Source organism: Tyto alba, unplaced genomic scaffold (genome assembly GCF_018691265.1).
Source record: "Tyto alba isolate M040663 unplaced genomic scaffold, T.alba_DEE_v4.0 Super-Scaffold_46, whole genome shotgun sequence".
Classification (NCBI taxonomy): domain Eukaryota; kingdom Metazoa; phylum Chordata; class Aves; order Strigiformes; family Tytonidae; genus Tyto; species Tyto alba.
The window spans coordinates 12,492,058-12,516,632 of record NW_024881322.1 but is presented as its reverse complement, the minus strand read 5'-3'; the positions used below and the strand labels follow the sequence as shown (position 1 = coordinate 12,516,632).

Genomic DNA, 24,575 nt, shown 5'->3' with positions numbered 1-24,575 from the left:
GAAGCTAAATGATCAGCATACCTATCTGTTAGCTATTTCACACTAGGTAGCACAGGAAATGCCATTTGTTCTGCAGATGTGTGTGATTCTACCTCTTCCTTCTTCATCTGAAATGCAACATCCCTTACTCTCATCCTCTTGGTACCAAGCACAGACCCAAAGCTGGTGGTTGTTTTACTTGTGATCAGTCACGAGGAAGAACCTGGGACACTCTGTGGCCAGAATATCAAGTTGGGTGTCCTTCACTGCTCCTGGTTGTTTGCAATGCAAATGGGAGGCTTTGTCTCACATAGTGCCATATCCATGGTAACCAAATGAAGACAAGTTTGCATTACTTCCTTAGTAAAGTGTAATCCTTCCCCTGGTACATGTGCCAAAGAGGCATACGGAGTTAAAGGGACAGCAATATATTTCTTGGAAATGGAAGCAACTAAAGCAACTTCTGCTTTTTTTCCACCCCCACCCCCACCACACCACGCCCCCCCCCCCCCCCGCCCCGTTTCAGTTATCACTGCCCTTACTCCTCCACCCTCTTTCCCATCTTGTCTTTTTCTGGAGTTCCCACTGTTAAAAACTCGATTAGTCGTGATTTCTGCTTTCTCTTTGCCTAGAGGCTAAGCAATCATCCCTCTGAACCGTCAACTTAAACACCGATTGTTGGCAAATAGCCTTTTCTTGCCCTTCCCGGTATCTTTAAGAAAAAAAAAAAAAAAAAAATGGGGGTGGAAAGCCAAGCCAAGAATAGCAGTTCTTGCCCTCCAGTTTTTCAGACTTTGGGTCTGTGGCAGAGCAGAGGCACAGATGCACCAGGCTGCAACTATTCCATTATATTAACAGCTGGATCAAGCCATACAGGTTGGAGCTTATAATTTTTTTATCATTTTTTTCATTGTAGTGGTTAAAAATTTTAGAAAGCCTATTTTTTTTTTCCTCTTCTGATCTGTAAGATATGATGTGGGAAATACTTTTTTACTTTTTTTTTTTTTTTTTTTTTTTCTGGTTTTAATTCCAGCTAAAAGAGCTCCAGTCTAGATTTAAAGAGCTTTGATTTTTTTCATAGCTTCATAGGCTCTCTCTTTCGACCAGCCAGGGTACATTTTTTAGCAAAGGGACCAGACTCAAACTGAGTGTACTGCAAAATTATTGTTGTTGTTACTGCTTTCACTGTTGTTTTGTTTCTTTGCCTGTGACCCGTTCATTGAATTTATGCACTTCCCCTTATGTATCTGGAAGGCTTAAAATACAACTCTTTCTCTCCCTCTTCAGCACAGCCTTATACAGTTTCAAAAGTAAACAGCTTTAGCTACTGTTATTTATCGTTATCTGTAACGTTGCTTCTCAATTAAGAGTGAGCTCACATTGTGATTAAAATGCAGCACGATGATACCATCGGCTTCCAATATGGTTATTCACAGTGAGCAACACGATTGTCTCCATCAGCCCTAGGACTTGTGCTTTGAAAAGAGCAGATCAGGTTGACACTGCGGCCTCTGAACAGAAATTTTACCGAAGGCTTCACAAAGACAGAACCCTACCCGAATTTATATTTACCAACATATGAGAAGGCTTGAAGTGTTATTACAGTTTTCACTACCTGGAAAAGTTCCAGAAAATCTTTATTCTCTGGAGTCACTTCACTTGTGAGTTTTCACATGGATATTCCAGGGGTGCTTTGAATAGCAAACCAAGTGTCCTTAATTTTTTTCAATGCAAATGGCAGGCATGCTGAAGAGACAAAATAAATTAGTACCTTCCTACAGCAACTACAATTTCAGTGTGCTTAACAATTTGAACGTTGATGGGCAGGGAATGGGGATCTCGACTTCATTTTGCTGCCCAAAGTCAGGTCCTAAAGTTAAAGACTGAAAAGGCTTTTGTCATCTCCTTTTGCTTCTGAGTAAGACAGAAAGAAAACAAGTCTTCAATCTTCAATCAGTGGTTTGTCCAAATAAATGGCAACTGAAAAGAGTGAATAGCACAGACCAGAAATTATGATTGTTCCTGCCTGAGGGCACCATGCTAGCTATATCTTTCTTCTTGTTTACTGGAGCAGAGATGGTCAGATAGGTACCATGAGCTTTCTCCCTGATGGAGCTGCCATAAAAATTGTGGCTGAGCCAGAATGCAGAACACAACTGTATCACATAAATCACTTCACAGTAATAGTATGAAGGATCTTCTTTGTTGATTTCCTCCCATTCTTTTATTTTTTTAATGCTTACCTAAATGCAGCAATTGATTTGGAAACTATATACGTGAGTTCATAGAGCTGGTAATAGAAGAACGTCCCATCCTAGCTACGGGATCTGAAAAAAAAGCATTTTTTTTTTTCCCATACATTTCATGTTGCAAAAGCATATTTAGCATTCCGCTGCCATGCTGAAACAGCTCAGTCACCATAAATATGCTCAAATACTTTTCTATATGGATATGGAATGTCTTGGAATTTAAAGACCTTCCTAACTCAAAGCATGTGAGATTTGCTGCTACCTCTTAATTAATGTCTGCATAACTGCAAGTTTAGTTGCATATTTCTCAATATCAAAGTTAACTGTGGGCTGTCTACTTGAGTATTGGTGCACCTGGATATGGAGATGTTTGCATTCATAAACATCTAAAGGAAGTGGATAAATATTAACCAAGTGTGATTGAGTAATCACTTGACAAATGGAAAGGGAAGAGTAATATTAACTGTGCTATTCAGTAGGTATCATACAGTGTGAGGAATATGGTGTGAAGCTGATGAAGTTCAAGATCCTGTTTCGGTGAAACAAACACACTTTACTGTAGTTGATGGCAAGGAGAATGGTTCTGTTAAATGCTGGCAACTGAAGTGAGACAAATCTGTCTGGGAACCTGCCATAAACTGTTTATGTGGTTTTCAATTTTTAGAAACTTTTCATTTCTTGCATTCTGTAGTGAAGAGCTGGTATAAATTTCTCACTGATGCAGAGTCCTCAATTTCTACCTTGAAACCTCCTTGGAGGGGAGGGGGAGAGGAACAACAACAAAAAAAATATATTTCCAAGATGTTCTCAGTGTGTTATCAAATGAACAAAACACACAGAACATGGAAACCAGCCAGTCATTCATTCCATCGACAGATTTGCAGAGCTAAATTTGCTTCTGGAGAGCAGTTAGAAATTAAAACACACAGATGATGAGTGGTGCTGGCACCCAAACTGTGATCAAGAGGACACTCTTGTCTGAAAAGATGTACCCTATCAGATTAATCATTATGTGTTAATTAATTTGAAATCAAAAGGATGTCTTCTGCTGTCTATGCACAGGAAATTAATGGTGATAGCACTAATTAGATGTAATGGAAGTTACCTCTGTACTTCCCACATCTGGGGCCAAACTCTTTATTGCCCTTCATGTTGTGTCATTTACAGTTCAGTCCCATTGTAGCATCTTACCCTCATTGTGCCCTGCTGTAAATGGCTGTGCAAGTCATCTGGCAATGGAGAATCAGGCTGGTGGATTACTCAGCCGAGGAATGAGCTAATTTCAATTAAACTAGTGCTAAACTTTGACTTCTAACCCTGAGAAGGTGTGTCACTGTGTCTCCTCCACTGTGAGTCATCTTAACAAAAAAATGGTCCTTCTGCCTACCTCTCCCCCTTTACTCCCCAAAATACTACTGTCCTTTCTTTGACCTCCTGCTGCACAGGCATTTCTCCTGGCAACTTCTCTGACAGATGGGACTATGTATTTCCTTGCAGTTTTTTTCTTTAACCAAATGCAGCGACAGATATTTTCTCACCGTGCTTGTGTAACTGCAGTGCTCCGACTGAGAGGACTTTGAGAGGCCACAGCAAGTAGGTGAGACTCTGGATTCCCTCTGCCAAAGGACTCAGAAACACCGTTAATGCTGTATAGCTCATTCTCTGCACAAAGGAGATTTCTAACCTGTTGTTTCACTCTTCTTCTCACGGCTTTTTATTAGTCTCAAGGTCTCCTAAAAGGTAATAATAGAAATCTGTAGATGTACCAACCCAATTACAAATGACAAATTACAACTGAAAATCTAAGTGATTTCAAAGAATGTTGAGTATCCTGGTTTATTTGTCCCAAGAACATTCACAAAAGGGACAGGAAAGCACTTTCCACTCCTCATCTCCACCCCCACCCCCTGACATTAATTGGTAGTTGGCTTTGCAAAATATTTTGTCTCTGGTGTCACATCTGGGCTGTTGTATGTGACTAGAGCAGAACTAGACATTGTTCCTTCAGGTTTTCAAGCCAGAAGAGTCATAAAACCACTTCACTTAGCTGCAGTTCACCTTGGTGGACATGCTTTTTGCTCAGGAAGTGGTGTCAGTGTCCCAGGGGATGCAGACCAAGTGTCTCATCAAAGCTAAGTGGAGATGTCTCTTCAGTGGCTATGCCTTCCTTGAACCAGTGTTCTCAGGGTCAGACAAAAAGCCTCCCAAATTCACTAAATCAACTAGCATTTAATAGGTGTTCCTTTTCAACCCCATGTCTACTGATACCGAACCTCTTAAAAGCTGGTCTTGTGGGGCTTAATCCATTTTTCTCTCTGAATGTCTTTGACACAGCCTGGTTTCTATCTCTCATCACATGCATCCCCATCTCCTCAACCCTTCTCACCATCTCAAAAACAGCCCCACATTGCCGTGATTAATAATTACATTGATGGCTGTGAGAACATTACCTTACTGGTTTGCTGGAGCAGTTTTAATTGTCTGAGGGGTAGCAGCTGGACAGCTAGGTCAGTGACATCATACCAAACTCACTTTTGGTTGCAAACACATCTAAACCTGTGGAAAGAGGTTCATTTCTGAAAGATATGAGGATCGATAGATAAGAAGATGCCCCACTACTAGTCATTGCAGAGGACTTTAAAATTTCTGTTACAGTGGTACTGAAAAGAAGAAAAAGAGCACGTTATTACACTGATCAGGGTACAAGGTCCTGCTGACAAAAAATTTTACACTTCAAATGGATACCATTGGAAAGAGGCAGTATTATTATATCTGCATTGCACACAGGAAGCTGAGGTGCAAAAGAAAGAAGAAACTTGCCCATTCAAGAAGGAACCCATGTTTCCAGAGTACCAGCCCAGGGATTCAGCCTCAAAAAATAACATCCCACCACATGATCAACAATAGAGCTTGACTGGCCACACCTTTGAGATGGACAAGGGAGGGAGTCTGTTGTGCAGCGGAGCATCATGGATTTCCCTACATCAAAAGTCTCCACTGTTGAAAGTGGTAGACCACCCTTTTCCTATGACACCTCTTGGTAAGACTGGAAAAAAGGATTCTGCAGATTCTCAGCATTCCATGGTGACTGAGGACAACATCAGGGGTTTTTTCTGTACTAGTGAGCTTGTGACAAGCATTCGTGCTTTGCTCTTCATCACTAACTCCATCTTCATTTTTAATCTTAATTTTTTGTTCTTGCCCACAGAGGTTCTGGTGGAATCTGTGCACCTGTTTGTATTTCTTATTGAAATGTTAAATATGTACAGATATATATTTTCCCTGAAGCCAGTGTGTAAGTACCAGATACTTAAATTAGTAGTCTAACTCCCGTGGTTGTGGTTTGCCTCCTTGCTCTTCGCTGGATGCAGAAAAATCACCATGTGCTGCAAAATCTGATCTTGTTTTCATCAAAACTTTACCTTTGTTCTACTGTTCTCCCTTCTGCCTGGGTGAACGTGCCACTTGTGAGGGTACGTCACCTAACTCCTAGGATGATCTCACTAGCCATCTCAGAACTCTGTGTTTAGTCCAAGGCTAGGCTGCTGCTTCTGTCAGTGGAGAAAAGGACCTCCAAATAGCTCCTTGTCTCTTCCTCCTAACGTGGGTGAACTGCCATGGAGGTGCCTTACTCTTTGTGGTGACCGTAAAGAGAACCTAAAAGACTGGTTTGGAGAAAACATGGTGGTTTACTGGGAGATCTTAATCTTCAGTGCACCAGTAACGAGCTTTCAGGGTTACAGCCAGGCAGAGATTGAGCCTGAACACAAATCTGTTCTGTAGTTTAACAAAAAAACCACAGTAACCTTGAAAATCCATATATACTGTATTCTACACCTCAAAATTGGATCTCTAAAGACTTAAGTGTAAAGACTTTTGATTGCTGCTGTCTTTCCATGCCTTTTCACTGTGTTAATGAGAGTTACACTAATGAATCCAGGAGGCAGACCACCTCCTGTTTTATCTTACCTCTGACTGAGCCGTGTTGCGAATCAGCACTTCCCTCCCTCCTTTGTCACGGAGAGCAAAGCAGCTCCTTAAACTGATGGTCCCAGTGGCTTCAGATGAACCTGCAGGGAAAGAAGCCTGCCCATAGCATTTTTCAGCAGTGAGTTAAATACTTCTGCACCATCTTGGTTTACCTTTAGCTTGAAAAAGTGAACGGAAAAGAGACATATATCAGACAAAAAGAGACTTGGGATCTGTTCCTGGCTCTGCTGGAGGGTTCATGCGTGCTTGGTAAAAAAGGAGGAGATAATCCTCCCTCCATGCAAGAGTGGGCTCTCCCCCCCATTTCAAGCTATGCAGAAACTGTGCATTGGGTTGCATTCATGCAGAATCAGAAAAGCTAGTTTTCCATTTTCATTTGGACTACTAGATACTTCCAGAATAGGGACAACTGGCAGATAGTAGAGGCAAATTAATATTTCAGGGTTTTATTTTTCTTTCCAAATTTGCTTTTAAAAGCCCTCAGATTACTGAAGGAAATTACTAGATCCTTCTCCCAATATTTCTCATGCATTCCAGGATTCACCAGAAATGAAGGCATACAGTGGGGTGGTTAATTGTTATAAATTGACCTGGCAATTTTTTACCTAAGAGCTCTACTTTTATTTTTAGAAGACTCCGTATAAAAAAAATATTTATCACTGGTTGAATTCTTGTGTTCTTAAAGTTTGGGTTACGTTATTGCTTAATTACTCGTTGCTTGATTTCTTCAACAGGAAATGTTATGTCTGCAGTATTGAAGTTTCCAGTAGGAAAATTGTGACCCCTGAAAACTCAGAACAAAATATTCTGAGTTGGCTGATTTCAACCAAAGAATAGGATTTTAATTTCATTAAACTACATCAAAATACTCTTTCACAACTATTCAGTCTGAAATGACATGTCTTGCTTATGACCCAGTGCCTCATGAGAAATGTATCTCAGTGCTCTGTTCTTTTCCAGGGTATTCTTTGAAGGGTATTATTCTCCATCATGTATCTGGATAGCTTTCTGATGATCGAGCTATCTGCTACATCATGGGAATTTCACAATGCTTTGTGCCCCAAGGGACATGCTGCACAAGCATGATTTGTAGTGCAAACTGTGGTTACACATGTTTACAACTCTGTGAGGCAATGTGCTGCTATAGGGAAATATAGTTTAACCTTTAACTTACTTAAATTTTAATGTATTTTTTTCACCAAAATTCTGAGTTTTTTAACTTTTTGTCCTTCTTCAGGATAAAAATTAAGTCTGAAAGACTGGTATTTGCCATGAACTTTTCACTATGACTTCATGCATTCACTGCTTAAGCAAATGTAACTGAAGTGTATTAGGTGCCATAGAAGGGGAAAAAAAAAAAAAAAAGAGACAGCCTTATAAATGATGTTCAGAAGTATGGTAAAGAGCAAAAATACAGCAGTAATCTATGTGACAGCCATAGAAGCGTTTTCCAGTAGCAGGGTAAAGCCAAGTTAGCCAAATTCATGCATGGCGAGGCTGGCTATTATTACTGGTGTCATTAATATTTACCAAGTCACCATGCAGACGTGGATCAGCTGAGAGCTATCATACAGCTGCCTCTTATGTGATGAACTGGAAAGGCTTTTGCTTCCACTCTTCTCACTCCTGCCCCAGATTAACTGATTTAACTAGAATCTTAGTAAAATTTAAGTTCAGAACTGACAGACCTTTACTCATGCAGAATGCTAAAATTTCATGGTTTTTGCCTTAAGCATAAACTGATGATTTGAATCTCAACACTTAACGGAGGCTGATGTATGTTGAGGAGAAAGTAGGTGATGTTCACAGGCAGAAAAGATGAGCCTATGGCTGTTTTTCTACCAGCCATGGCCACTCAGCTCGTCTGTGCCCTGTCCTGTGCCTGCCCATTGGACTGCCTCCCTGACCTCATCTCTTCTCAGGAAAAAGCAGCCATTCTTCTGGGGGGATTCAATTTATTTGTCTTTTAAAATCTTTTTTATCTTACAGTCTATCTACAAGTGGGAATAAGCTGCAAGGCCAAGAGGAGACAGGTGAGACAAAACATCATTCATAATTTCTAATAAGGAGTGCTTAACTATAAAATACCAAGCACCACAGACCTCGGGATGGGGAGGTTATTGGGAAAATGTGTTGTTCATGGATAAACTGTAGGTTTTTTCCTCTGTTTGGAGTCATAATGAAAAGATTATCTTATGAGGACTTCAACAGAAAAGTCTTAGGCTCACCTTCTCCACTGGCATGATTTGATTTTCTTCTACTGAAGGAGTGGAGGTTTCTAGGATGGGTTTGCACAAAATGGTCTGGAAGTTATGTTACAAGAGTTTCAGGTGACTGAAACTCTGCCTGACCTGAATGCAGAACTTCTCACTTGTTATCACCTACTTTCCTGATATGTTGAATGTAGTGAATTCAGAGACTATTTTTTTTAAGAAAGGAACTAGAAGTCCAAATCACCTTACAACTCCTCACATATTTCTGAAAATGTCCACATTTTTAGTGCTTTTGGAAGCCCAAAGTATTATTTATCGGTGTTTCCATATTTACACATTTTGTTTATTGGGCTTACAAGAAGAAGATGCAGTTCAACAACATGTGATTTAATCTTGTCTCCTGTTAATCAGAGATTACTGAGGCTAAAATGCCTTATCTTCCCTCAAGTATTAGAGGCCACATTTTGCTTAGCAAAATATATTATTCATAAGCAAAGATATACTTAGATGTGCAGTAAACAGAGCACCAATTAGCACCACAGTTGGTTTACAAAGTATTTTTTTTTGTTTGTTTGTTTTCATAAGGTTTTCTGACAGATTTCTAAAGGGCATTATTTCCCCCAAAGTATCTTCCAGTTTGGTAATGAGATTCAGTGTTTCTTGTGTCAGGAACAAAATACTTATACAAATCAGGAAATGTAAATACCGTACCCTCCCCATTACTATTTCCGTGACCTCTTAAATGTAGAGAAAACAAACTCTAATATCTCAAAATGTCAAGCTCTCTAATGAGGAACTTTTCATGAGGGTCTTCTCATTAAGGAAAGAAGCAGACACTAACCGTGAGTGAAATGGCCTGTGTTGCACTACCTGGAGGTGCAAAGTTTGTCCAAGTCACGAGGTGGACACAGGCTCCTGAACGGTTTACTACCACTTAGCAGGTTGGGTGGCTCAGCCTTGGTAGCAGTACATTGGCATGTTCTTGACCCACAGCAATACAGGACAATTCAACTTACTTTGGCCTACAACAATAGTTAAGGTGTCACACTCTATGTTTGTTTGCCTGGTTTGAGAGTACAACCACATCAGTACAGCTGTTGCTTCTTACCCAACTTACAGTAACTTATCAAGTTCTGCCCATTTGATTTTTTTTGGTGACTTACTACTTCCTATACCTCCTACAACTACCAGGTTTCTCATCATTAAATTATTTACTTAACACCCTGGCCAGCGTTTCACAGTGATAGGTTTTTAATTTGGCAGCACTTGTGTTCATTCAGTCCTGACAATATGAGATATTGAGGAAATCACAGCAGCAGCCAGTTTGTGGTATAATGCTCTGTTACAGAGAGAAGTGCCTACGTGCTGCTAGGGAAAAATTGAATTAACTATAACTTTCAGATCTTATTTTTTACATTCTCAAGCATTTTTATAGTGAATCTATAGCTTCTGTTGGCACGTGAGTAAGAAATGGTATACAGCAAGCAGCTGATTCTTATTCAAATTATGCTCAGTTTGCTGCTAGAAAGTCTGGTTTATGTTACCGCAGCAAATTACAGGATGTCAGTAACCTTTATGTTCTCAATTTGGATGGATATCCTTGCACTGAGTAAGCCAGAAGGAACTTATGTTAGAATTTATGAGCGGAAGAATAATCCAGTAGAGAGTGTGAAAGGATGTTTTCTCCTTCTTTATTGACACAATTTTGTTAAATAGAAAAGAAAACTTTAAAAGCTAGACAAAAAATATTCATCTTGTAGAATGCAGAAGGATATCTACTGCTGTTCCTAGGAAAATGTTGCGCCAGCTTTCAGAGGATCAACAAGTGTGTTAAGTCAGTGTTGGGAGGGGAAGTAATAACTACAGGCACTGAATATTTGCATCCAATTTATTCCCATTTCATCATCATGAAATGAAGAAATACACACCTTACAGCTCATAGGTATAGCACAGTTGGAGTCCGGTAAACAATATTATCAGTTCTTGGACAAATATTTCCTCCTCCAGAAACTCTTGTAAGTGTCCTGCAACTGTCTTGCTCATCCCAAACACATTTAGAGCATGATGCAAAGCCCAAAGAAATCCGTACTCACAAATATTCCTAAAATTTCAGTGAAATACGCTTGAAAAACTATTATACACAAGAAAGTTGTACCAGCATAGGCTGGAACAAGAATTTAAAATAATATATTTTAATTGTACTTTTTTGCCTAAAAAAGGAGGAATTAAGTTATTTTATCATATTTACTCTATATATATCCTCAATGGCTCTACAGCAGATGGTAGGATCCAGTTCATAACGCTTACTTTTAAATAGCAGGGGCTTAGAGTGTACTGGTACTGGTTTCTGAAATGTAAGAGCACATATTTTCCCTTTCTTATTGACATGTGCTGCATTTACCTATGCCTAACATGCACTGTGAGTTGAGATTCCCACAATGGTATTGCTTTGCAACTTTGCCGCTTGGGCTAAAATATTTCCTTATATAATGCAATCAGTCCTCTGGTCTTTTCTCTAGTTTGACGCATTTCTGGTTTGAGGGGAAAAAAAACAAAAGGTAAGAAAATAAATTATTTTTATTTCTTCTTGTTTGCAGTTTCCTTGTCAGTACCAGAAATGGTACAAATGATTGTACAAAGCTGCAGGAGGTAGGTGTTAGACATCATAGAGATCTGATCTGTTATAAATTATTTTTGCTTCCTTTTCTTTTGATAAAAGGAGAAATTTTAGCTTTGTTTTTTTTTTGTTTGTTGTTGTTTATTTGTTTTTTTCCTTCTCAAACTGATAGCAACAGTGTAAATTCAAAAATCTACATATCCCGCTGGGCCTGTTTAAGATGTGAGCTGGTGGATAACCTGCAATGATAAAACAAATGATCAGTGCAGTGCTTCCACTGACCTTCATAGGTATTTATAGGTAAGGTTAAGCTTGGACACAACATGTCTCACCGATTGAGAATGACTACCATGATGCAGGTTATTCCTTCAGCAAGTGAGTGGGCTCTGAAAAGCAGCTATTTCTCTGCAGATTAGCCAATACAAACACAATGAGAAGGGAAGCACAGAATTGCTCTCAGGTGCCACTCCTGCTGCTGCAACTCATTGTGCCTTGTCTCTCTAAAACTTTGTTAAGAGCAATTACATCTTTTGAAGTAGGTGGCTAGAGAAACCGTGCTCCCTAAAGGTTCCCCAAAGATTCACCATCTGTCAAAAGTGAGCCATTCTGCCACCTTTATAATTAGCATTTACTGGTACCTCACACCTACGTTCTCACACCTACTGTAACATACTGTTCTCGAGAATAAGCGTATTGCCACACTCTCATGTCGACTCTTCTTCTAAAGCATTGCTATTACGTATCGTTATAAACCAAGAAAAAATCCAAATGTTTACTCTAGGAAAAAATCATAATGACATCCCAGAGGAGCACATGAGTAAACACATTTCATTGTTGCTTTTTTCCAACCAGGTCCCTGCAAGAGTTTTCGGAAAGTCCGGTTATGTCAGGAAGCAAGTGTCTCAGCTCTTCCCACTCACTCACTGGTGCACCCCAGAGGTTAGTTATTTCCATGCATTTCCACCTAGGAATACAAGATATTAGCCCACCTAGGGATGAACAAATGTGAGTACAATTTTGAATATGCAGTCAAGAGCTTTGTTTGTAAAAGGCATGTCCTCGTTTATTTTAACAAGAGCAAAACAACCTTCTTACTAACAGGTGTCTGATCTCAAATGCATTTGTAGCAGTAAAAAACCAAAACCTGCCTGAAACTGTGGTGGGCTTTGAATCCATGGGAAGGTAAAAGGCTGCAAGGTCTTATGGCAGCTGCAGCATGCTTCATCTGTATTTTGCCTAGAGAGAAGCAAGCCTGCAGAGCTGTGATCCTACACCTTTTATTAATGTTGTTCTTGCTAAGCTGTTTAGATCCAATGCCACCAAATTCCTCTGGGGGGAGGAATGTTTATTAATCTCTGAGCAATGTGACTAAAAATTACTACTTTCACTTAAGCAGTAGTCTCCACAAGAGAGGAGAAGAAGAAAAGAGAATTATTTAATAAAACCAAGACCATGCGATAGATATTGCAAGAGAAAAGTGGTACCAAGGCAGTGGTGCAAATAATTGTCATGTTTTCACCACAGCATCACTGAATGGCTGATGCTCTGGGAAAAGGATCCGGTGGAGATTCTGCTTGATTTGGGGTTTGGTACAGAAGAACCTGATGTTTGCACTAAAATCCCTCCTCGGTTCCTCAGTGGTGCTTCTGTAGCAAAAGGGATCAACATCCAAGTCTTTTTGGAAGCTCAGAAGCAGCGGATGGACATTGAGAGGCCAAACCTATATGGTAAGGAGAGATATTTTGGCAAAAGGAGAAGTTTTAGCCATAAATAGCATGGGAACTGAGAGGGTAGGGAAGAAGCAGCTTATGAAAGAAAATTTGTGAAAAAAGAGCATGTATTCAGGAGGCATCAAGGATCCTCACATCCCCCTTTGTGGCAATGATACTTCCTAATGTGACTGAAATATTTTATAGCTCTCCTCAGCTGTGGACTCTGATTTACGTGCTGATGTTACCAACTTGTGGCATTTTAAAACATAACTGCCCATCCCCTGTAAGACCTACCCCACCACCAGAGATTGCCATTGGTGTGGCAGAGGCTGCAGAACTGACCATGGGTTCATTGCCTCAGCCACTTCACTGGCAGCACATTAACATGTACCCACCATCACCGGTGTCTTAAACCAATATAGAGGATTTTTAATTCAGCCAGGCCAGACATGGGTTCACATTCCTTTTTCCCCTTGGTGGGCATAGGACTCCTCTCTCGGGGAAATGTGCAGAGCAAATGATGAGATCTTAACTTCCTGTGACTAGAGCTGCCAGAGCTTGTGTGACAGACCCACAAATCCTTAATTAGGACCTAACAGTTTCGTGGTTCAAATATGCCCTAAGATGTAGACAAGCATTATATTTTAAGTACAATAATACTGCACCATTTAAAGCGCACAGTCTTGATTTTTATTCATTTATGGTTTTTGTTCTTGTTTTGTGTATTTTGAAGTTTGGAAATGAATACAAGGTCCTCACCCTAGAGATATATCTGCATTAAAATAACATTTTAAATTTGCTGGTATATCACCCATCTGAAAAGTCCAATTTTTACATCATTTCCCCTCATGTTTGCTGCACAGGATAGCCAGATGGCTCTTGAAATCTTCTGTTTACTTAAGATGCTCAGCGAAGCAGGATCTCTCACATAGCCCGTGCATTCCCATTTAGAATTACACCAAGAAAGCAGTATGGATGGAATGAGAATTGAAACAGAAATGTCAGAGCATTGTGGAAAATGTGTTTCTCTCTCTCTCTCTCTCTCTTTTTTTTTTTTTTTTTTTTTTTTTTTATAGCAAGCCCCGTGCACACACTTCAATATTTACAGCAAACTGACACATCAAACAGGTTTCTCAGTTCTCACTTTCCTTCTCTCTCTCTAACTCCTCTGAGAGAGAGGGAGAGAGGGATCAGAGATAATCAGTATGAGTAGATGGTGGATGAAGACCTCAGGGAAGAAGGTAGAGAACTAGAAGGGAATGAGAGAAAGAGCCTCTGAGGGAAGGAGTTTGCACAAGTGAAGGCAGGTAGTGCAAAGCCAAGGTGTGAATTTAATGACTGGTCCTGTAGCTGTCCTCAATGGGAGCACTCTTAGTACATGTTAATGGCTTATCTGTATGGGGGAGTTGCTGTGAAGTAAGATAAGATTTGAATTTCTGTTTTGGTGGGTGTGATGTCCATCAAAACATATTATCTTGCTTTTGACAGTTTGGGAGGGGGTTTTCACACCATCTGCTTATAGGCCTCCTAAGTATGGGCTGGGAACATTTAATCAAGAGAGGTGGGATTCATCCTTCAGAGATACTTACCTCTTTCACTGACTACATGTTTCTAGCCATGCAGTGATTAACCTCAGCCTGGTTCACTGCACCAAATTACAGGCATTCAGCTGAAGCACCATCTCAAGAAGCTTAGTCACTGTAGAGTCTTTCTATCTCCATAGCCAGTGGAGAGAGTCAGTCAACTCCTGTGGGTGATCATCCAACCACCACTTAAAACACCTCTCAGAAGAAGCCAGACTGTTTCAGTGACCATGTAGGTAATCTTGCACAAGTACCTTCCTACAGCTGGTATTCCAGAAGAGGACTTGCATCTACAAAGGGATGTACCATATTTAGCCTGAGGAATATCCTCTAATGACATTTGTTTGCAAACTCTTTTTTTTTTTTTTTCCAATCTTGCCAGCCTTAGGTTGTCTAAGGATTTTTGCAGTGAGGTATAGCAAGAAGGAGGAGTGGCAAACTCACGTTTATTAGATTTCAAAATGGGTTGCATCTCTAGCATGGGACCTAATCTATCTGCCTTCAGTACTAATACTGCACTTAAATTTTCAGGTATCTAGTGAGCCAGCTCTTCTAAAGCAGAAGTCTACATCCCCTGTAATGGCAATGAGAAGAATAGGTGCTTTTGAAGGCCTCTAGAAGAAGACTCAGAAAAAGACCCTTCTCTGTAGATTTAGTAGAAGGTTTGGATCTAGAGGTTTTCCATGGCATTTACCTCTCCATTAACAGTTTCAGGAACTCCAGACTCCTTACTGTCAGAGGTCTGCTTCACCAGGGCATTGAAATGCAAGTGCCAAAATGAGGCAGACCATGTGCCACCTCTGGAGATTTCAAGACTATATTGAACCACAGTTCCCAGAGAAGTGCTGGATTAATTCAATTATTGTCACCCCGTTTGGCTTATTATCACTGAGCCATTTCAATGCAAATGCAGTCTGAATCCCTCTCATTTGTCTCTAGCCATGGAAAAGGAAGGAATCTTTTAAATTGGGTTATTGAATGTCTGAGAAGTTATCTCGTTATCAATTTACTTTCACCTGTTGTCTGAATTGGCAGAGAAAGTTAATTGATTTAGTACAACTTGTTACTCTGAGAAAGTGAGAGATAAGGAGAAAGATTATAGGTACAATATGGAAGAAAATAAACCTGGAGGAAAAAGGAGAGGGAGGTGAGAGAGACCAAGGACTTCCATAGCAGATTGATCCCTCTTCATTTTCATATTTCATTCATTTCCTAGTGCAGTCATTCTCTGTTTCTGTCTGGTTCTTCCCTGCTTGTCATGAACATAGTTTTCTAGGTCTCCCTCACTGCTGATTAGTCCATTTAAAATATGTGTGGATTGTTATATAGTTATTTATTAATTAACCAGTCCCTTGATGTTGTTTCCTCAGCATTGTCAGAGAGTTTTCAAAAGGTTCAGTTCACAAGAATAAGATGCTTTTTTCAAAAATGTTGGTAACACTTACAGTTTCTGAGCCAGATCCAAAATAAAAGCTTATCCCCATCATTTTCCAGTGGTGCAAATTTTACTGACCTCATTAGAAGAGTTACTTGACTTCCTAACTGAAGAGATAAAGTCACTTGACAATCAGATGTTATCTTAATCATAGAATGGTTTGGGTTGGAAGGGACCTTAAAGATCATCTAATCCCACCCCCTCTGCCCTGGGCAGGGCCCCCTTCCCCCAGCCCAGGGGGCTCCCAGCCCCGTCCAACCTGGCCTTGAACCCTTCCAGGGAGGGGGCAGCCACAGCTGCTCTGGGCACCCTGGGCCAGCACCTCACCCCCCGCACAGGGAACAATTTCTGCCATACATCTCATCTAAATCTGCCCTCTGTCAATTTAAACCTGTTACCCCTCGTCCTATCCCCACACCCCCTGACCCAGAGTCCCCCCCCCTCTTCCCTGTCCCCCCTTTAAGCCCTGGGAGGCCGCTCGAAGGGCTCCCCGGAGCCTTCTCTTCTCCAGGCTGAACCCCCCCAACTCTCTCAGCCTGGCCCCCCAGGGGAGCTGCTCCAGCCCCCCCAGCATCTCCGTGGCCTCCTCTGGCCCCGCTCGAGCAGCTCCGTGTCCTTCTGCTGTTGGGGGCCCCCGAGCTGGCCCCAGCACTGCAGGGGGGTCTCCCCAGAGCGGAGCAGAGGGGGAGAATCCCCTCCCTGGCCCTGCTGCCCCCCCTGCTCTGGCTGCAGCCCAGGGCACGGGTGGGTTCTGGGCTGTGAGCACACGGTGCTGCCTCACGGGCAGTTTTCCCCCCACCAGCACCCCCAGTCCCTCTCCTCGGGGCTGCTCTCCAGCCACCCCTCGCCCAGCCGGGGTTTGTGCTGGGGATTGCCCCGACCCACGGACAGGACCTTGCCCTTGGCCTTGCTGAACTCCATGAGGTTTAAGTGAAAAGAAATCATATTTCTGAATACGTTGATCCCTGAATTCTTTGAAAACTTCAAGTTTCTGAACACAGTTCAGAAATGTTGAAATGTTTCAATCTGACGCTTAATAATAAAAACAAAACCACCACATTTCAGAACCACCTTTCCCTACTGCCATATGCAAATGTACTTGGATTTTGGTGTCTTGTTTCTGTGGATTTTTCACACTCATTTCTGTTTGTCTCAGCTGCTGCAAGGCCCTCACTGGAGCTGTAGTTCAAGTCTCACTTTCCCCTGTGAGATGAATGTGTTAGGTAGACACCATTTCCCATGATACATGGTTGTCGTGTGACCACCACAGGTCAGTTAGGAGAGAGGAGATATATGTCAGCCAGTAAATCCACCCCTAGAAGATAAATTAAAGGTAAATTGCTAAATGCATTCTCTGAAGTACAGCTTTGATTCAAGCAAAGGCAGTATTGCCAAGATTCAAGTTGAGACAGTCTATAAAAGGGAAAATATTTTAATATGCAACAAAGTAGACAATGCTGAAATTTCATTTTTACTTTTCCTGAGGAAAACTGAGCAATTTCAGATGTCTTGATTCTCCCACTGAAATTTTTTTTTTTTTTTTTCCAAATTCTGCTGTTTGCTGTAAAAAAAAGGTGTTGATTGAAAATTTCTTGCTGGCTCTGGAAATATTCGGTGTTTCTTCATTCCACTGTGGGCCTACTGAAGACTTTCTAAATCTTTCATGTAGATGACTATGTCAGTTTATGTAATACCAGATTTAGCGAAGTAGGAACAAAACTGTGAGGTTCCCCTCCTAAATTATAAAATGGTTGATCATAAAGTCATTAGAAGCCCTATAAAAGATACAGATTCTATTGAAAATACATTGATCTTGTTTACAGCACAGCCATTTGCTGTTTCGGCTAAAGTTTCTAGTGAAAATGAATCTGAGTTTATGTCCTTTAATTTCTCATCTGTGCTACAGTTTTAGACTATTTTGCATCAGGCTGCAGGGACTAAAGAGATCTTATAAAGCCTCTTGCCTATTTGAGGCACAATCCTTGGGGAGCATGCTTAGAAACTGAAGGGACTGCTTGCCTGGAGGGAAATAGTCCATGAAGCAAGACTGTCCCTGACACAATTTCTTCATGACCTGTGTGTTTATTACATTGCACATGAGTGAGGGGATTTTTTATGTTATTCATTTATAATTTCTCTAGTTGTTTGATTTGTCCTTTAGATGTCCCAAGCTCTTTGAAATAATTTACAAAAGCTAAGCAGTGTGTAAAAACTGTTTTAAATTGCAGCAAGCTTGATTCTGGTTCAAATCAAAAGGAGGACTGGACTGCTGTGCCACTGTCAGTCAAAAGAGATTAGCATTTGGCATTTTTATGGCCTGATGTAGTGGGAGCCAGATGAAATACTGAGGATAAAAAGTGCTTTACATGGAAAGCATGTGGAAGCACAATGGATGTACAAAACTAAAAATTATTTATGCTGACACCCCGAACTTACGCAAATGGAAACTATACAACACTGTGTGTGCTGATAGATCAGATAACTCCTTTAAACAGCACCAGGTAAAACCTTTGACCATGTCTTTAAAAGTGGTAGCAATGCCAGTGTTTTCCTCCAATATTAAAAATCAGGCAACGTCTGAGGCAAAGAAAAAAAAGGTGTATTCTTGAGATATAGTAACTGTCAGGAATTAAATGTTACGGTATTGGTCCCCAATGCAAAGGACCAACTCAGATCCATGTTAAATATCCCCTTGTTGTCTAATTGTCAGTGAAGCAGCATTACCAACAGCCTGCATGCAGACTGCATGCAGTAAATTTGGCTGCTCTCTAAGAGAAATGGCAGCCAAGAAAGTTAACATTTTGACATCTACTGTCCTCAATGAATCTCTCAAGGAAGGAGGAGTCCTGGTGACATATTCATTGCCTCAGGATAGGTACAGACACAGTGTGCAAGTAAATGTGTCATGTTTCTTTGTATAAATAACTTCATAGTGTTGTAGTGATGGAAATCTCTAGAATCCCTTAGAGAAAACATTATTTGCTTCTCTTTAGATGTTATGCCATTGAAAAAATGACCCAGAAATTACAGGAGGTTAGTACAATGAAAAAATTGGGGAGCCTTTATATGACATCAGCTATGAGTTTCTGGGGGATAAGTGTTTGCTTTGTGCTGCTATGAAAACGAGAACATAGCTTGTGTGGTCAATTTTTATCAGTTAATGGCTATATGCATTTTGCAGTTATCCTGGACAGCTGCCAGTTGTAAACATTTGAGATCAGATTTTAATAACTTTATTCACATGAATTTTAATAAGTCCTCAAAAATGGCATCCAAGTCTGTCCCAGCCAACTGGAGAATTTCAGGCTGGATTCTGTAACCTTTATTCATACAAAGCAGTATTCAGCTGCACTTGACCCAACTAATTCAATGTTGCGTGTTTGTCTAATATAAAGAACTATGTAATGATGTCTGTATGTAGCCTGAATGGATCTTCTGGAAGCAAATGGAAAAATTTAGCCACTTTTGAATGATGTACTTCGTATGTTTCTTGTCAATGACAAGTTTGAATAATCGTTGTATCTGATTATTTCAAATTCTGTTTTTTAATAACCACATTGCCTTCCATTCTGCCAAACTTAAGAACGTTTTCAACAGCTGGAAGTACTTGACCACGTAACTAGCGCCCTCTCGTCTTTGCTGACCGACATCAACACCCAACAGACCAAAGCACAGGACACCGCCAGGGATGAGACCAGTCTCCTGGATGCTGTGAAGAGCCAACCTGCAGCCACACGAGCAAAGCAGAGAAGAATAGGTCAGCTCCTGAAAAGGGCTTCTCGGCGGACAATGCTGCTGACCCAGAGCTCACTGGCACCTGGGGAAGCCGACTTGCCCGGCAGGAAAGAGCAACCCTGTACTTGTGCAGATATGGACGAGAGGAGAACAGTCCAGGCGGGCTTTTCTTTGCATGTCACGCTGGGTGGTCTGACACAAGAGCAAACCCCCAGAGACAAAGGTTCCTCCGCATATCCCACATCCCAGTGCCCACCAACTCCATCGGGGAAAGCCTGGGCTTCACTGCACCTAGTTGCAAAACAGCCCCATCTTCCTCCTGCATGTGAGGTGCCTGCCAAAGACAGGCCACGTAAGGAGTCACTTTTCCTGATGGACCACACAGTCAAAAATGTGGCTGACCTAAACTGCAGGCTGCCGGACTCATTTGAACTGGAAGAGGTGAGGTGGATTTTCATGTATTGTGCTAGCAGTGTATCTCCACACATATTTATGGTATAAGTTTGGAATCTTTGTTTCAGGATGGAAGCTAGAGTAAATTATTTCAACAAACACCATGCAGCAGCATTATGGGGAGAAACAGTTGGATTTACACTATTCATTGGGGTTTTGATTAATTTAAATTGTCTTTGTGTTAGGATACTGTCAAAGAAGTTGGCACTGAAGTTATTGAGGTAGGATTCACTCAACTGGTATGATAGTGTAAGATGCCAACGTATTTTTTGCAGCGCTAGTTTTTTTTTTTTATAGAAGGAAGTTGCAGGAACACTAATACATATGGTAAAGGATATTTTTACAGATCCAGTCATTAACCAGGGTTGGGGATTTTTTTCCTATCTTTTTTTTTTTCCCCCTAAGCTCATTTAATGGTGTGCTCTTTCAGAAAGTTGCATCACAAAATTAGCCTTGGTTTTATAGCAGTTTGAAATATTTTATCGCTCTCTAAGCTGAGCATCCTAAAACCAGAATAACTCAGAACAGCAGCTTGTTCTCTTATCCAGTCTGTGAAGTCCATGATACTCAGTTCTCTGTATGTTTTAGAAACAGTGGGTTGTCAGTGGGGGTTCAATATGAAGTAGCAGAGACCAGGATACTTGCCAGTCCCTTTCTTACATCTAGAGTTGTTTTGTAAGCAGCAGTTTTTCTGACTATACTACTGCAGAAAAATGGCTATGGTAGGATATTCTCCAACCATACAGATTCCACTGGGATATCGACAGGAATACTCTTCCCTTTTGAGACATCCTTCAAGAATGAGGAAAAGAAAGGAGTCCAGAAATTAGCCTCTGCAAGAATCAAAGAAAGGAGGAGAAATGGGATGGTTGGCAGCCCCCTGAAAACATATGGAGCATGGGAGGAAGGGAAGGAGGGAGGGGAGGAAGGAAGGGAAAAAGGGGAGGGAGTAGTGAGTGGCTGGAAATGGTGGAAGGCTTAAAAAAGCTTTCTATTTTCTAAAGCACTGGAAAAGGTCAGGTTAAGGTGGCGGCATTCTTCTCGAGGAAAGGATATTTATCTTTGCAAGTCCTTCCAGAGGTGTATTTTTCTGTGAAAGGTTTGGCTCAGCCTTCATGTCAGCAGAGCTGACTCAAGAATCAGAGCATGGGCCTGATTATCAGCCTCAGTGGGGAAGAGGGTGTCTTTTGGAGATCTCCAGCGCAGGAAATTTATAGTCCCAAAGCAGCCCATACATCTTTGTAAATTACTTAGCATGCTGGACTTGCAGCTCTGAGGTTCACACAAAAGTGAAGGCATCGACAGAGCAGTAAATGCAGATGATCGTAAACTCCCCAGTTTGATGCCTAAGACAATTTGGTAAATACTGTATGCTCAAATTAGACAGGGGATATATTGTTTAACTTCTGAGTATTCTCTACCACATCATTAAATTAAGGCTGTAAGAACTGTGTACTGGCTGAAACCATCAGGCTGCCTAAACTGTTAGTCTGGCAATGGCCAGTAGCAGTTATATGGGGAACAGAGTAACAGGCACATATAGAGTGATCTTTCTCTCATGTTCTTCTAGCCTTTGACAATGTGGGACTTAGATATCCCTTGAGCTACAGGCTGCATGGAGGACACAGCCAACATGCATGTTCATGTGTTACTTGTATCTAATAGATCCCCTTTTCTTTTAAGTTTTTTTTGAGGGAGTTTATGCAGCACCATGACATGATGTTCCCCTTGATACTATGAAAAAGTCAAATGGGTCTTCATTCCTAGAGGAAAAAAAAAATCTGACCTTACATACACTGTTTGGCAAGAATTTTCCTCCATATGGTTACATTTCCTTGGGTTTCTTCTACTAAGTAATTTTTTTTTTTTTCCTAGGGACATTTCTCTAAGGCTGTTCAAACAAGATTGTTAGTGTATTTACATGTTGGGAACCTTTATACATTCATTACTTTGATCAAGGATAGAACCTGGTTTATAACAAGAGTATTTTAAAGAGGACACAACCAAAAATAAACCATCTAAAAGATTTTATGGTTTTGCTTTGAAATGTCCAGAATTTTTGGTTTGTTTTCACTCCTGACCCCCCCCCCCCCATAATCACAGCCATCAGTAAGAACTTCTTCTCCTCTCTTCTTTTTTTTTCAGATTCAGAGTTTTGAGGATGAAACTCTATGTGGAAATGCTCCTGACACCACTTCAGGTGAGTGTTAAAAAACAGACAATTTGGCCAGTTTTGTTTTTAGAACACTATTCTCATGCAGTTGTTTCTAAATCTTATCCTAACGATATGTTTTCTCTCTCTGATTCCGTCACCTCTGACATTTCGATGCATTATTCTGGACATGGCAGTCTAGGTGATATGACCTGATAAATCATAGGGCTGTAAAATATACTCAGCTTGTCAAGAAGATGCAATGAGTGCATGTGAAAAGTGTACCTCACATGCACAGCTCTGAGCGTGTGGGGTCCCCATCTCATGCTTTAAGAAGACCTCTCTACAATTCTGAGTGACACCAAAGCTTTTCTCCTGCTCAGTGAATTATTTGACAGACTCAGATGACCCCTTATCCACCAAGTCTCAGATCCCTAGGAGATAAGTCAACCAGGAGACAGGAGATAGTGGTCCTGCAGCCACTCTGTTCCCAACTCATGCAACCAGGATGTTCTGGTGGCAACACGGCCTCTACCCCATCGTCTGAGTCTCCTTATCATCACCACATGAACTGACATAGCATTGAATTGTGTGTTAGAAAAGTTATTTGAGGAGTCTATGAAAGGATTAAAAGCAAAGATGTTAAACCAGATGTTATGCTGTCATGTGGGGAAATCTGAGTTTGGATCCTGAGAAGCGGTTGCTGTCAGGAGGGGTGGTATTGGTGAAATGGCTGTTCAGCCTCCAGAGCAGGGCATGCTTGGCCTTGCTCTCTAGGGATCCTTGCTAACCAATGCTTCAAGCAGGACTGGCAGTTGGGTTTGGTTTAAATGGGACAGAAATTTAACGTGAAAGAACCAATAAGTAGCAAGAAGCAGATAGCAAGGGACAAAGGTGAAAGTTTGGTGGGGCCTCATCTTTTGAGGACTACATTATATCACTTTCAGGGAGACAGCATAAATAATTAAGCAATCCAAGTTCATACACATGTATCTAAAAAAAAAATCCAGATATGCACTGGTGCAGATGATTCACAGATGCCATTGGCTGGAGTGACAGCTGGATTTGCAGAAGTGAAATCATGAACCTATTGAAAGTAGTGACAGAAGTACCACTGACTTCAGTGAGGCTAGTGTTTTCATCAAAGTGTGTGAGGTTTTCTTGGTAAACGCTGGAGCTGAGTAAAGTCAATGGAGTATAGCATTAATTCCTCCATTTTGGCAGGTTTATTTTTGTTTTCAAACGACCTGTAAACATACCTTTGTTGTTTTGCTAGGTATTTTTTTAACTGTGTAATAAATTGAATACCTGCGGCATTCAGCTGCTGTTGCCTCATCTTCTGGCAGGGTTGTATGTGTCCAGTCTGTCAATGTGTGGCTCCAGTGAATTTTGGGACTTAATGTCAGGTCCTTGTTGCTATTCAGACTGTATGATTTGTCACCTGAATTAGGTTAGTTTGATTTTGTTTTCTCACAGATGTCTTGATCTTCATGAACAAAGACGAGCCCCCATACCAGTAGTCTTGCTCGTAGCAGTATCTATACAAAGAATAGCAATTCCCCAGGACTGGTGCAGTGAAAAACACCATTTGGACAAACATTCAGTGAGAAATTAAAAAAAAAAGATAATGTGGACATAGCCCAGTGGGGAAAAAATTCAAAACATAACAACATACCCATAGATTTTTTTTTAATTTCTTTGTCCATCTCTAAAAAATGACTGTGCTATTTAATGATGATGGGCATTAGTTAAAGGATTTAGCAGATTACATAGGTATATCAATCAAAAAGTAAGGGGAAAAAAATAACTGTATGTCCTGAACACTCTTTTAAGACATAGGAATAAGCATGTATTTAGTAGTAATTTCATGATGGAAAACACAGAAAGTAATAACTTGTTTTTAATTTTGGTAAGACTGTTATCCAGTGTGATCAATCAAAATCATACAAGTAAACTGAGCTTATATAAGAGTTATGATTTTTCAGAACCATAATACTATTTTAGAGTTTTGTTTAAACACTGGAATATCTCTCTCTCTGTTGTTTTAGTGTCATTGACATCTGGCCTAAAGTTAAAGCTTTTTTTACAGACTTTTTCATATTCTTTCTCTTTTTCCCACTGCTCTTAAATGGCATAACCCCCATAGCCATGGGAGTTTTATTGTAACTTCAACTTTTTGTGCATCATGGAAACAGTCTAAAAATTGCTGGTTGTGAATATAATATTGTTAGTAGTGAATAATACCTAGCTTTTGAGAAGGTTCCTACCAAATCCAGCAGAATGTGGCTCAGACCCATAAGCAAAATGGAATGAGTGGGAAATAGAGTCCATCAGGAGCCTACACAAGGAAAACCTCAGCTCCCAGGAGAACATGCCTGAATTTAAACTTGGCCTCCAAGTTCCCTGGGGCACAGGCTGCCTATTTTTCAAGGTTCATGTGGTGCCTGATACTGTAAG

At 40.7% G+C, this 24,575-nt stretch overlaps 1 protein-coding gene across 3 annotated transcripts in view; it reads left to right on the top strand.

Annotated features, from left to right (window-relative positions):
• Positions 1-778: 778 nt before the first annotated feature.
• ITPRID1 (ITPR interacting domain containing 1) overlaps positions 779-24,575 on the top strand; it is a 56,617-nt gene continuing 32,820 nt past the window's right edge. For 2 of the 3 annotated variants that reach the window (XR_006166859.1, XM_042806541.1), the window contains exons 1-7: positions 785-855; positions 8,208-8,251; positions 11,029-11,080; positions 11,901-11,987; positions 12,573-12,775; positions 19,362-19,954; positions 22,112-22,166. Coding sequence is in view for 2 of the 3 variants with exons in the window: in XM_042806541.1 (XP_042662475.1) it covers positions 11,049-11,080; positions 11,901-11,987; positions 12,573-12,775; positions 19,362-19,954; positions 22,112-22,166 (970 nt within the window). In the remaining variant the exon portion in view is untranslated. Of the gene's footprint in view, positions 856-8,207; positions 8,252-11,028; positions 11,081-11,900; positions 11,988-12,572; positions 12,776-19,361; positions 19,955-22,111; positions 22,167-24,575 lie in introns of all 3 variants that reach the window. The other variant, XM_042806543.1, reaches the window with a different exon arrangement.